Below are 12,892 nucleotides of genomic sequence, written 5' to 3'. Positions count from 1 at the left end.
TACTACCGGGCACCACAGGACCTCTTCCTCATAAGGCCACTACTTTCAAAATCAAGAGAGATAGTTGACTTTCTTAATACATAGAAACAAACACAGAGTGCTAGATAAAATGAGGAGACAGAGGAATATGTCCTAAATGAAAGAACAGGACAAAACCACAGCAAAAGAGCTAAATGAAATGGAGATAAGCAATATGCCTAATAAATAATTAAAAGTAATGGTCATAAAGATACTTACTGGACTTGAGAAAAGAGTGGAAGATCTCAGTGACATCTTCAACAAAGATATGGAAAACATAAAAAAAAAAAAGAACCAATCAGAGATGAAGAACTCAATAACTGAAAGTAAAAATACACTAGAGGGAATCAATAGCAGATTAGAGGAATCAGAAGAATGGATCAGCGACCAAGACAGAATTTAGGGAAAGCAACCAAGCTTCACAGCAAAAAGAAAAAAATAAAAAATAAAAAAGGAAATTGGGTTAAGGGAACTCAGTAACATCATCAAGCATAATAACATTTGTATTATAAGAATCTCAGAAGAAGGGGTGCCTGGGTGGCTCAGTCAATTAAGTGTCTGCCTTTGGCTTAAGTCATGATCCCAGGGTCCTTGGATTCAGCCCCACTGATCAGGCTCCCTGCTCAGCAGAGATCCTGCTTCTCTCTCTGCCCCTCCTTGTGTTTTCTCTGTTTCTCTCTCAAATAAATAAATAAAATCTTAAAAAAAAGAATCTCAGAAGAAGAGAGAGAAAAAGGGGCAGAAAATTTATTTGAATAAATAATAGCTGAAAACTTCCAAAATCTGGGGAAGGAAAGAGAAATCCAGAGGCAGGATACACAGAGCACCCCCAACAAAATCAACCAAAGAGGTCCACACCAAGACACATAATCATTAAAATGGCAAAAAGTAGTGATAAAGACAGAATTTTTAAAGCAGCAAGAGAAAAACAAAAACAAAAACCAGTTGCATACCAGGGAAACCCCAGAAGGGTATCAACTGATTTTTAAGCAGAAACTTTACAGGCCAGAAGAGAGTGGCATGATATATTCAAAGTGCTGAAAGAAAAAAGCCTGCAGCCAAGAATATTTTATCCAGCAAGGCTATCATTCAGAATAGAAGGAGAGATAAAGAGTTTCCCAGACAAAGAAAAGTTAAGGAAGTTCATCACCACTAAACAATACTTACAAGAAACATTAAAGGGAATTCTTTGAGTGGAAAGGAAAGGCCATAAACAGGAGTAAGAACATTAGGAAAGGACAAAATTTTACAGGTAAATGGAAAGGTATTGAAAGTAGGTTAATCACTGATAAAACCAGTATGGAGGTTAAAGCACAAAAGCAGTCAAAATCAATTATATGTATAAAAAGCAGTCAAGGGATTCACAAAATAAAAGGATGTAAAATAGGACATCATATACATAAAATGTGAGGTGGGAGTAAAAAATTGTGTCCTTTTAGAATGGGTTCAAACTTAAGCAACCATCAACTTAATATAGACTGCTATATGCATAAGATGTTACATATAAACCTAATGGTAACCACAAATCGAAAACCTGCAGCATATAGACAAAAAAATAAAGAGAAAGGAATCCAAGCATACCACTAAAGAAAACCAGCAAATTGTCAGAGATAAGAGCAAGAGAAGAAAGGAACAGAGAACTACAAAAACAACCATAAAACAAGTAACAAAATGGCAATAAGTACATACCTTTCAATAATTACTTTAAATGTAAATGGAATAAATGCTCCAAACAAAAGGCATAGAATAACCGAATGGATAAAAAAAGCAAGACCCATCTATATGCTGCCTACAGGAGACTCAGACCTAAACACTTCAGACCTAAACACACGGGCAGATTGAAAGTAAAAAGATAGAAAAACATTTACCATGCAAATGGAAGCATAAAGAAAGCTGGGGTAGTAATATTATATCAGATAGATTTTAAAACAAGGAGTGTAACAAAAGACAAAGAAGGACACTACATCATGATAAAGAGAACAATCCAATGAAGGTTATAAGAATTATAAATATTTATGGGGGCGCCTGGATGGCTCAGTCGTTAAGTGTCTGCCTTCGGCTCAGGTCATGATCCCAGGGTCCTGGGATCGAGCCCCGTATCGGGCTCCCCGCTCTGCGGGAGGCCTGCTTCTCCCTCTCCCACTCCCCCTGCTTGTGTTCCCTCTCTGGCTGTGTCTCTCTCTGTCAAATAAATAAATAAAATCTTTAAAAAAAAAAAAGAATTATAAATATTTATGCACCCAACATGGGAGCACCTAATTACATAAAATAACTAATAACAGACATAAAGGAAGAAATTGACATTAATATGATAATAATAAGGGATTTTAACATCCCGCTTACATCAATGGGTAGATTACCCAGACAGAAAATCAACAAGGAAGCAGTGGCTTTGAATAACACATTGGACCAGATAGACTTAACAGATATGTTCAGAACATTCCATCTAAAAACAGCAGAATACACATTCTTTTAAAGTGCACATGGAAAATTCTCCAGAATAGATCACATTAGACCAAAAACAAGTCTCAATAAGTTCAAAAAAGATTGAAATCATATCTTGTATGTTCTCTGACTACAACAGTATGACCCCAGATATCAATCAATCACAAGAAAAAACCTGGAAAGAACACAAATACATGCAGGTTAAATACTGTGCAACCAAAGAATGAATAGGTACAAAAAAATCCAAGAGGAAATAAAAAATACATGAAATATCTTTCCATTTGTTTGTGTTATCTTCAATTTCTTTCATCAGTATTTTATAGCCTTCAGAGTACAGGTTTATATCCTCCCTGGTTAAATTTATTCTAAAATACTTTATTGTTTTTTGTGCAATTATAAATAGGGCTGTTTTCTTAATTTCCGTTTCTGCTACTTTCTTATTAGTGCATAGTAATGCAACAGATTTCTATATATTAATTTTGTATTCCACAGCTATACTGAATTCATTGATCAGTTCTAGTAGCTTTTTGGTGAAGTCTTTAGGGTTTTCTATATATAGTATCATTTTATCTGCAAACAGTGACAGTTTTACTGCTTTCTTTTTAATTTGGATGACTTTTATTTCTTTTCTTGTCTGATTGCTGTGGCTAGGACTTCCAGTGCTATGTTGAATAAAAATGTTGGAAGTGGAATTCTTTGTCTTGTTCTTGATATTAGAACAAAGGCTATCAGTTTTTAACCATTGATTATGATGTTACCTGTGGGTTTTTCTTATATGACCTTTATTATATTGACATATAAGATTACTAAGAGAGTAACAGGATCTCTGAGTTTATAACTGCAATGGAGGCAATGTATAATTGATAGACTGATAATTTTTTTAAATTTTTTTATTTTTTAAAAATGTTTACTTATTTGGGAGAGAGAGAGAGAGAGCACACAAGTGCAAGTGGGAGGAGAGGCAGAGGGGGAGATTCTCAAGCAGAACCCCTGCTGAGCATGGAGCCTGTCACAGGGCTCAATCTCACGACCCATGAGATCATGACCTGAGCCAAAATTATGAGTTGGATGCTTAACCAACTGAGCCATCCAGGCACCCTGATGGACTGATAATTTAAATAGAATCTATAGATATCTTCTCAGAATTTAATGGAAAGTACTAAAGACATCAAAATGATGACTGAAAGGATAAAAGATTGGAGGATAGATTGAGAACATTATGTACACACTCACACATTGAGACAAATAAAAATGAAAAACAATCCAAAATCTTTGGGATGAAGAAAAACTGTTACGAGAGGGATGATTATAGCAATACAGGTCTTCCTCAAGAAGTAAGAAAAACTCAAATAAACATCCTAACCTTACATGAAAAAGAAACATTATTTCTGACTGTGTGGAGTGCTCTCAAATCTGAGAGAGAGCCTGCGGGCTACAGAATACTCTAATAAATCCTGCTTCTGCTTAAACTGGCAAAGCAATCTTGAAAAGAAGAACAAAGCTTGAGATGTCACTGGCAGTTCAGATAAGAATAACAAGTCAGTTGTATCCAAGTAAAGAGCCCTCACTGATGCAGTGAGATTTACATTAAAACCTAGAAGCCGCTTAGAACATCTATAATTACTGTTATTAAGGTGATTCATAAGAATGCTGTGTGGTATGGAAGTATTAATGCTATTCACCAAAATGTAGGCCTTCCACCTTCAATAAACATAACAGGATTGTACTTTTCTTGCCAGGAGTTTTTGACTGGAAAACAGTATGGAGGTTCGTCAAAAAATGAAAAGTGGAATTACGATATGATTCAGGAATCCCACTACTGGGTATTCAACCAAAGAAAAAAACCCCACTAATTTAAAAAGGCACATGCACCCCTACATTTATTGCAGCATGATTTATGATAGCCAAGATGTGGAAGCAACCTGTGTCCATTGATAGATGAATGGGTAAAGAAGATGTTTTATATATACAGACAGATGTTTTATACACATACCACATACACAATGGAATGTTATTCAGCCATAAAAAGAATGAAATCTTGCTATTTGCAACAACATGGATGGAGCTAGAGTATATAATTCTAAGTGAAATAAGTCAGCCAGAGAAAGACAAATAGCATATGATTTCAGTCATATGTGGAATTTAAGAAACAAAACAAATGAATAAGCAAAAGAGACAAAAAAACCCAAAAAACAAAACCCATTCTTAAGTACAGAGAACAGACTGGTCAGTGCTATAGGGGAAGTTGGTGAAGGGTTGGGTGAAAAGGTAAAAGGGAATTAAGAGTACATTTATCTTGATGAGCACTGAGAAATGTATCAAATTGTTGAGTCATTACACTGTATACCTGAAACTAATATAAAACTGTAGGTTATTTATACTTTAAAACATTTTTAAATAGGGGTGCCTGCCTAGCTCAGTTGGAAGAGCAGTCAACTCTTGATCTTGGGGTCGTGGGTTCTAGCCCCACATGGGGTGTAGAGATTACTTAAATAAATAAATTTTTAAAAAAATTAAATGTTAAAAAAAAAGTCAGCCTAAAATAATCCTTATGCCAAAAAGACATATTTTGGGATGGAAAATTCTCCTCCCCTGTATTATCATTCCATACAACCCAGGAGCATCTCAGAGAGTGACATTCTTAGAGGACGAACGTATGAAGGGAAATTTGAAGGCAAACATTCACTATAGGAAAAGGCAGCATGATGACAGATTTTGCTTCCAAGGCTACAATGGCTTTGTTAACAATAAGAAGAGTCTCATAAACCCAGCTATAACTGAGAAATAGGATATTCTCTTGAGGTGTGTCCTTGCCTACCTTTCCATGCCCTTTCTTCATACTGTAGGAAGATAACCTCCAGATGGGATTAAAAATCTGCCACAGATTCATCTTTCTTCTGCTTGAAGATTTGGATAACAGACCAATCAGTGTGGTTCAGAAAGATTCTGGGAATAGCTTTTTAAAGATCAGTTGTTTTTTTGTGACCTTTTTCTGTTTCATAAGGGGACCATGTTGGAGATTGAGGATCTCAAATATTACTCTTAGACTTATGCCATTCTGCTTCCCACATCTGTTTTTGGGTTTCAAGATCTGCCAGCTCAGGGTCATAGGCCACAGTGAAGACTCTAAGTTGTTCAGAAAACTTTTAGGAATCTTCCCCTCAACTATCTACCCATAGTTGAGGTAACTATGGCCCTTAGTTTAGTTTTTGACCAAGAAGTGAAAGATATCTGAAGGGCATCACCTTGGGTGATCTTATTTATTTATTTATTTTTTAAGAGGCATGTGTTCAATGGCATGTTTATTAAACAAATGCTCATGACAGATTTTCACAACAGCAACAAATGTTATTTCACTACATCAAATCTCCCTTACTAAGAAAAAAAAAACAATAATCACAACGAGGTTGATGGATCTGGATGATTTTTTCATGTTTTTTCTGGGGAGCGGGGGAGTAAAACCAGTCTTCTCATTTATTTTCTTCTCTTTTCTCTTGAGCTTCACCCGATTTCATTTTCTTCACCTCCTCTCTGGCTAAATGTCCCCGGAAGACTGCTTGGATTTTGAGAGCAGCGTTCTCCTCTTTTGCTTTTTCTTCTTCAGAAGGTTCTAAGGCTGTGACTGGTGTCTCATCCTCTTTCACAGGTGTGTGAGACTTTTCTTTTTCGGACTCACAATTCTCAGGTGATTCATGATCCTTGAATGCATGGTTGTTATAGAAGCGGTCATCTACCTTAGTCCCCCGTTCTGCTGGGTCAAAGTTGGTTTTCTCTCGTTTCTCTAGAAGATTTTCAAAATATGCCCCTGCAAAGGCTGGTATATTTTCTGGTTGCTCCCTCAGAATCTCGCGTGTCAGCCCTTCAAGAAGATTCCCAAATCCTTGTGAAATTTGGTAGTGGGTGTTGGAGAATGGAATCGACATCTCCTTGGAAGGAACTGCCTGTTGTACCTCTTCGTTCTCTCAGAGCTGGTGCAGATGGTTCCAGTTGTTATTTCTTGTTGCTGGGTAACCTTGGGTGATCTTATTTTAAAAAGCAACTATTTGATAGTCCCTTCAGAGTGGAAAGGTAATTAAGACAGAGCACTGGTAGTACTCAGACAAAGAAGGATAAAGGGAAACAGTAGGAGTCACCACAGACTTACAGTCTTTTGTTTGGGGTACCTCTTGTATCTTTAATTTTTCATTAGCCTTTTACAATGAATCTTTCAATAAGCTATTATAGAATCTTGAAGACTTTTGGATGCTTCTGTATGCCAATTAAAATAGGCATCTTGTTCTCTTTGTTTAAGAGCCCTTGTTTTCAAGTGCGCTTCTTTAGCGCATTGACTAAATCCTTTGGAACCTGAGGATTCTATTTCTTTAGTTAAATCTTGTGTCTCTCATAATCAAATTAATATCTAGGAGGGCTGTGGGTTGGGGATTTTGTGGTGTTTTATAGTGTACCTTATTGCATGGAAATTTTCTCGAGGTTTGTCTGTGATTTAGTGTCAATCTAACCTGTTGTGTGACCAACTTATCCTATGATGGGAATCTTAGATTTATGTGATGAGTGCCCTAACAGCTTCCAAGTTCTTGACCCATGCCCACTAATTTTTCAGTCTGGTTACCGGGATTCTCACTAATGATAAATCTATTATTCCTTTACCTAATGTGCACATAGCAGAATGCAACAGTAACCTAGGAAGTGGTACTGTGGACACCAGCAGTAACCAAAGAAATGATACTGTGGATTTGTCAAGGGCTAGGGACTGGAGTTGCAAGTGGAATCGTCTGCCAGCTCAAGCTGACCTGCTAAGCCCTGGACTGCTAAGGACTGGTGCTCTATCATCCTCTTAATGGTGTAGATTGACCTGTTAACCTTGGACTGGAAATCCAATAAAAGCAGCGAGTTCAGATGCAAAAAAAAAAATGAGTTCAGATCTAAGAGGAACTTACCTATGGCTCTCTGATATGGTGAGAAAGAGGGAATGCAAAGGGTTCAGTGGGTATTAATGTCTATGTTCCTTATTATCTCTGGAACTTTGAATCCCACTGCTACCATCAAAACAGTTAAGAAAATAAAATTCAAGGGTAAGTTTTAAAGACCTTATTGGCTTTATTAAGTGATTCATGAATCAGGCAGCATCCAGCCTAACAGATAGAAAGGAGCTCTGAAGAGCTATACAAGGTAAGAGATTTTATAGGCAGAAGGAAGGAGGAACAAGGAAGTAGTACTAGAGGCAAAAAAAGCAAATTAATTATTTAAAGGTTATTTTCCTGATAGCAGATGGCAAGGATCTGTCAGGCCAATTACCTAACTAATGCTGATTAGGTGATTCCTGATTGACTGGTTTAAGATTCCATTTCTGGGAGAATCAAAACTATAATTAAGTCTCAGTTGATGGCATAGACTTAAGCATAGGTGACTCCATTTTGAGCAAGGGAGTTAAAAACTCCTGTTTTTTTTTTTTTAAAGATTTTATTTATTTATTCATGAGAGACAGAGAGAGAGACAGAGGCAGAGGGAGAAGCAGGCTCCCTGCGGAGCAGAGAGCCCGATGTGGGACTCGATCCCAGGACCCTGGGATCATGACCTGAGCCGAAGGCAGACGCTTAACCGACTGAGCCACCCAGGCGTCCCAAAAACTCCTGTTTTTAACAAGACTTAATGGGTACTAGGTTGTAGAATTTTATTTTATATTTTTTAAAGATTTTATTTATTTGAGAGAAAGAGAGAGAGAGAGCACAAACCAGGGGAAGGGGCAGAGGGAGAGGGAGAAGCAGGCTCCCCACTGAGCAGAGAGCCTCATGTGGGGCTTGATCCCAGGACCCTGGGATCATGACCTGAGCCGAAGGCAGATGCTTAACCAGTTGAGTTACCCAGGTGCCCTAGGTTGTACAATTTTAGAAAGTCCAAGAGAATGGCCCTGGGTCTCATGATCTCCGACATCAGAGAGTGGTGAGGTAAACATTTAACTCTTTGGCTTAGGGCTTTCCCTCTGAGAGTGCTCAAGAGAAATCAATGGAGGAGATAAGGCATACAGTTATTGTTCTTTTTACCTTAGAATAAATTACTTCAGCTGTTGTTGATTCAGGACTGCAAAAAGGAGAATGAATTGAATAGGCCTCAAAGAGATTCTATGGTACAGTATCATTTACCAGCCAGAGTGCTCTATGAGGCCTTTGAATGGAGTTAAGAGAGGTAGTTGAATACAGAAATAAGGCCTAGTCTCAGCTCAGCTATTATCAGCAAGGTGTTCTTGGGAAAGTCACCTCACTTCTCTGGATATCAATTCCCTGTTTTCTTTTAAGATTTTACTTAATTATTTTATTTTAGAGAGAGAGAGAGAGCGCAAGGGCAAGCAGGGGGAGGGGCAGAGGGTGAGGGAATTTCAAGCAGGCTCCATGCTAAGCATGGAGCCTAACACATGGCTTGATCTCATGACCCTGAGATCATGACCAGAGCCGAAACTAAGAGTCAGACACCTAACTGACTGAGCCACCGAGGCACCCCATAAGTTCTCTGATTTTTAATAAGGAGATTGGATTAGAATGACTTCTAAGTCCTGTATAGTCCTGATGTTCCATCAAGTTTGTCTTCTCCCTTTCTAACATTTAGTGATCTGGTAAAGAAGTCTACATTTGTCCTGTATATAACCTGTTGTTATATTATGAACTTTGATTTTGTCTTCTTTCATTTTTTCAGACTAACCAATCATAGGTATTTTTACATATAGAAGCTATATTAACTCTTATAGTATGCTAGTTACATTATTCTCTCACCTTCTCCAAATCTGTTAAGTCGTCTTTAAAATTTCTTGACCCAAAACTTCTTTTCACTGCCTTAGAGATAAGATGCATAGTGAAGAATCTAAAGGCAAGCTTCCTGTTTCACAATTTGCTTCCTTTCTAAAAATGACTGGCATTACGTTGATTCTTTTAACCAAATAGCACCTTAGACTGATATTTTCAAGGCCTAATGATGTTCCTGTCTTTACTAAGAGATGAGTCATAGTCATTGTTCTATTAATAGAATATGGTTTATTTTTACCTCAGTAGGTTATGTTGCTTTTGTCCCTACTGAATCTTATCTGATACTTTAAGGCCTGACTGTAATGCACCATCCACAGATACTGTCCTTATTACCTCTTAGGCCCTGCCATACTCTCAAGTAGAAAACAAGAGGAACAGAACTCCTTCCTCAAACTAAATGGTGCTTTTTCATTTTTCTTCCTACTTCATGCTTAGGAACATAAATTTCAGCAGAGTCTCTAGAGAGCCTCAGCCATTAACAAGATTATATCCCCCAGTGTAAGCTCTAAGGCTTCAACAGTGATGTATGCAAGATTAGTAAATGGTGCCTGCATTTCTGGGAACTAGACTGGGGATTTTATATTGATGGCTTTGACACTGCAAACAAAACTCATGAATCATAGATGACCCCTGTCCCTGTCCTGAATGCTCTCCTGCCACAGAGGTAAAATATATCTACACTAGAGAGTGGGAGGCGTATCTATAGCCAATGTGATTTCCCCTCTGTGAGGTCAGTCTTAATACTCCCCTGATGGGTTTTCTACGGTTACTTAAGCATTGTCATCATACCCTTTGCCACTGTTTCCTCTATTCCTCTTTCAACATCCTTTTGTAAGGTCAGTAGAAAAATAAGATTTAAATCTGTAATCTGCATTATATCCTTAAGTATGTTTTTAAAAAAGTATGGGGACAAGAATCCAGAGATGGGTGTGAAAGAAGAAATTCTCAAATCAATTGGCCCATTTTTAGCAAAAATAATTCGGCAGAGCACCTACATTGATCATGAGGCTTTCATCAATTTAGTAAATATTTAATGAGTCCTTAATAGGTTCTAAACAATTTTCTATTTGAGCAGGCCAACATAGTAATTCCTCTTTTTGGGGCTTACAAATTAGCCAAAGGGGCAAATGTTAAATAAATAAATATAATTATATATAAAAAGGAAGTAAATTTTAAGAATTGAAGATATAGAGAAATTGAGGCAAGCAATAACAATAGAAAACTCATATTACAAATCATTTTGTATATATTAACTTTTTTTTTCTTAGAGAGGGAGAGAGAAAGAGAGAGAAAGAGATCGAGAATAGAGGGAGAGGGAGAGAGAGAGAGAATCTTAAGCAGGCTCCACACTCAGGGTGGAGCCCATCGTGGGCTCGATCTCACAACCCTGAGATCATGACCTGAGCCAAAATCAAGAGTCGGTTGCTTAGCTGACAGAGCTGCCCAGGCACCCATATATATATATTAAATTTTAATCTTCATAACAACCCCATATGATTTTGCTAGGATTGTCATAGCAAAATACCACAGCCTGCATGGTTTAAACCACAGATATTTATTTTCTCATTTTAATTTAATTACCTCTTTAAAGATCCTATCTCTAAATGCAGTTGCATTCTGTGGTACTGATGGTTAGGGCCCTAACATATGAATTTGGCAGCAGAAAACAATTCAGCCTATAATAAATCCTGTGAGGTAGGTCCGGTGATTATCTCCACAGATGAGACTCCAAAAGGGAAAGTAACTTGCCTAGGATTTGAGCTCTAAGATCTATGCATTTAATCACCATGGTCATTTTTAAGAAAACAATTGGCTGAGGAATTTGGGAGATAAGTTATTAGAAATCAGCAAAACTGAGATATATCATACAGCCAAAAGCATGTATGGTATGGATTCAGATGGTCTGAAGTCCCTACTTTCCTACTTGTAAATTGCATAAGTTTAAGACTATTAACCACACTGAGATTTTTTTATCCCTTTCCCTCTCCCAAACCCCAATGCACTCTGCAATTTTCTATTCCATTTTATTTTGCTTCTTAAAACTCCTGGTGATAATCTGTTAAATTGATTTCTTGACACACTAATGCGTTGTGGGCCACATTTGAAAAACACTGCATTATGTAGCTTTTGTGGCCAAATGTGAATTCTGCTCAATAGTGATGTGAAGCTCAGAGTTTTGGTGTTCTACAGTCTTCAATTACCTAAAGAACTCATAAGAAGGAAGTTTCATTCTCTTAATGAAAATAACACATACAATATAACATTTTATTCTTCCTCTGCTGATTGCTGCTCACCTGTCCTGTCCTCCAGTGTCTTGACTGATAAAGTGGACACACAGGAATTAAGAGCAAAGTGATTGGATGTCAGCTTTGTCATGACAATCTTCTGAACATGGGTGAATGCTGCTGGGTTCTTACCTCCCATCATGGTTTGACCTTAACTTTCTTGGCAGAGGATGAAAACTGGGAGAATTGCAGACTTCTCAGATGTCCACTGGCCCAAGTTTCTTTACTGGCCAAGTTAATGTATTAAAGGTCATTGTTCATAAGTTATCTTATTTCTTGGAGCTAATTCTTTCTTTTACTCTCTGCTCTTGGCTTTTGTGTCATGTATGTGCATATGCAGACGCAGACACACACACACAGACACACACACACACCCTTGCAAGGCTACAGGTGTTTATCCATTTGCTGTTATGAAGTATAAGTGCCCCTTGCCATACCCTACATGAGAAGCCTACAATTGTCCCAGTTTTTGTCCTGTAAGAAGCTGGTAGAAAATACAGAATTTTTGCTTGAGTTAGGTAATTTGGGGAGGGTCTAAGGATACCATTAGGAAGTGAGGGTAATTCTATGATTAGATATCTAAATAGATGTTATCTAGAAGAAAAGGCTAAATCTAGGCTAAAGATGTAATTTGTAGGGGCACCTGGGTGACTCAGTCGGTTGAGTGGCTGCCTTTGGCTCAGGTCATGATCCCAGGGCCCTGGGACTGAGTCCCGCATCGGGCTCCCTGCTCCGCAGGGAGCCTGCTCCGCAGGGAGCCTGCTTTTCCCCTCCCTGCCCCCTGCTTGTGCTCTCTGTCTCTGTCTCTCTTTCTCTCTGTGTCAAATAAATAAAATCTTAAAAAAAAAAAAAGATATAATTTGTAAAGAAGCAGGAATCACTATTAGCCAGTGTTTTCCTCTGTTCAGGCTGCTGCAACAGAATACCATAACTTGGGCGGCTTAAACAATAGAAACTTACTTCTCACAGTTCTGGTGAATGGGAAGGCCAAGATTCAGTGTCTGGTGAAAGGCTGCTTCCTGGTACTTAGACAGCTAGGTCTCCTTACATGATGGAAAGGGCAAAGGAGCTCTCTAGGGTTGCTTTTATAAGAGCACTAATCTCATTCATGAGGACTCCATCCTCATGACCTAATCACCTCCCAATTGCCCCCTCACTCCTAATACAATCATATTTGGGATTGGGTTTCAACATTTGAATTGAAGCAGTCTACAGCAGGAGAGGAAATGTTTGGTCATTTTTGTGAGTTGGACAAAGTTCATGTTTTTGTGTATGTTCACACATGATTGCAGAGTGCTCTAGTTTTTGCCTTGATCTATCACACAGAGTGGCCTTGTCTGATGTTAATGT

General features: G+C 38.0%; 1 protein-coding gene across 1 annotated transcript; it reads right to left on the bottom strand.

Moving 5' to 3' along the window:
- Positions 1 to 5,886: 5,886 nt before the first annotated feature.
- On the bottom strand, positions 5,887 to 6,386 carry LOC110580718 (sperm surface protein Sp17-like). Its single transcript, XM_044914886.1, has one exon. It carries the CDS (start codon positions 6,384 to 6,386, stop codon positions 5,934 to 5,936), a length of 453 nt encoding a protein of 150 aa, XP_044770821.1. The 3' UTR covers positions 5,887 to 5,933.
- Between the last annotated feature and the right edge of the window lie 6,506 nt (positions 6,387 to 12,892).

Source organism: Neomonachus schauinslandi, chromosome 5 (genome assembly GCF_002201575.2).
Source record: "Neomonachus schauinslandi chromosome 5, ASM220157v2, whole genome shotgun sequence".
NCBI lineage: Eukaryota > Metazoa > Chordata > Mammalia > Carnivora > Phocidae > Neomonachus > Neomonachus schauinslandi.
This window is presented reverse-complemented; position numbering and strand designations above follow the sequence as displayed.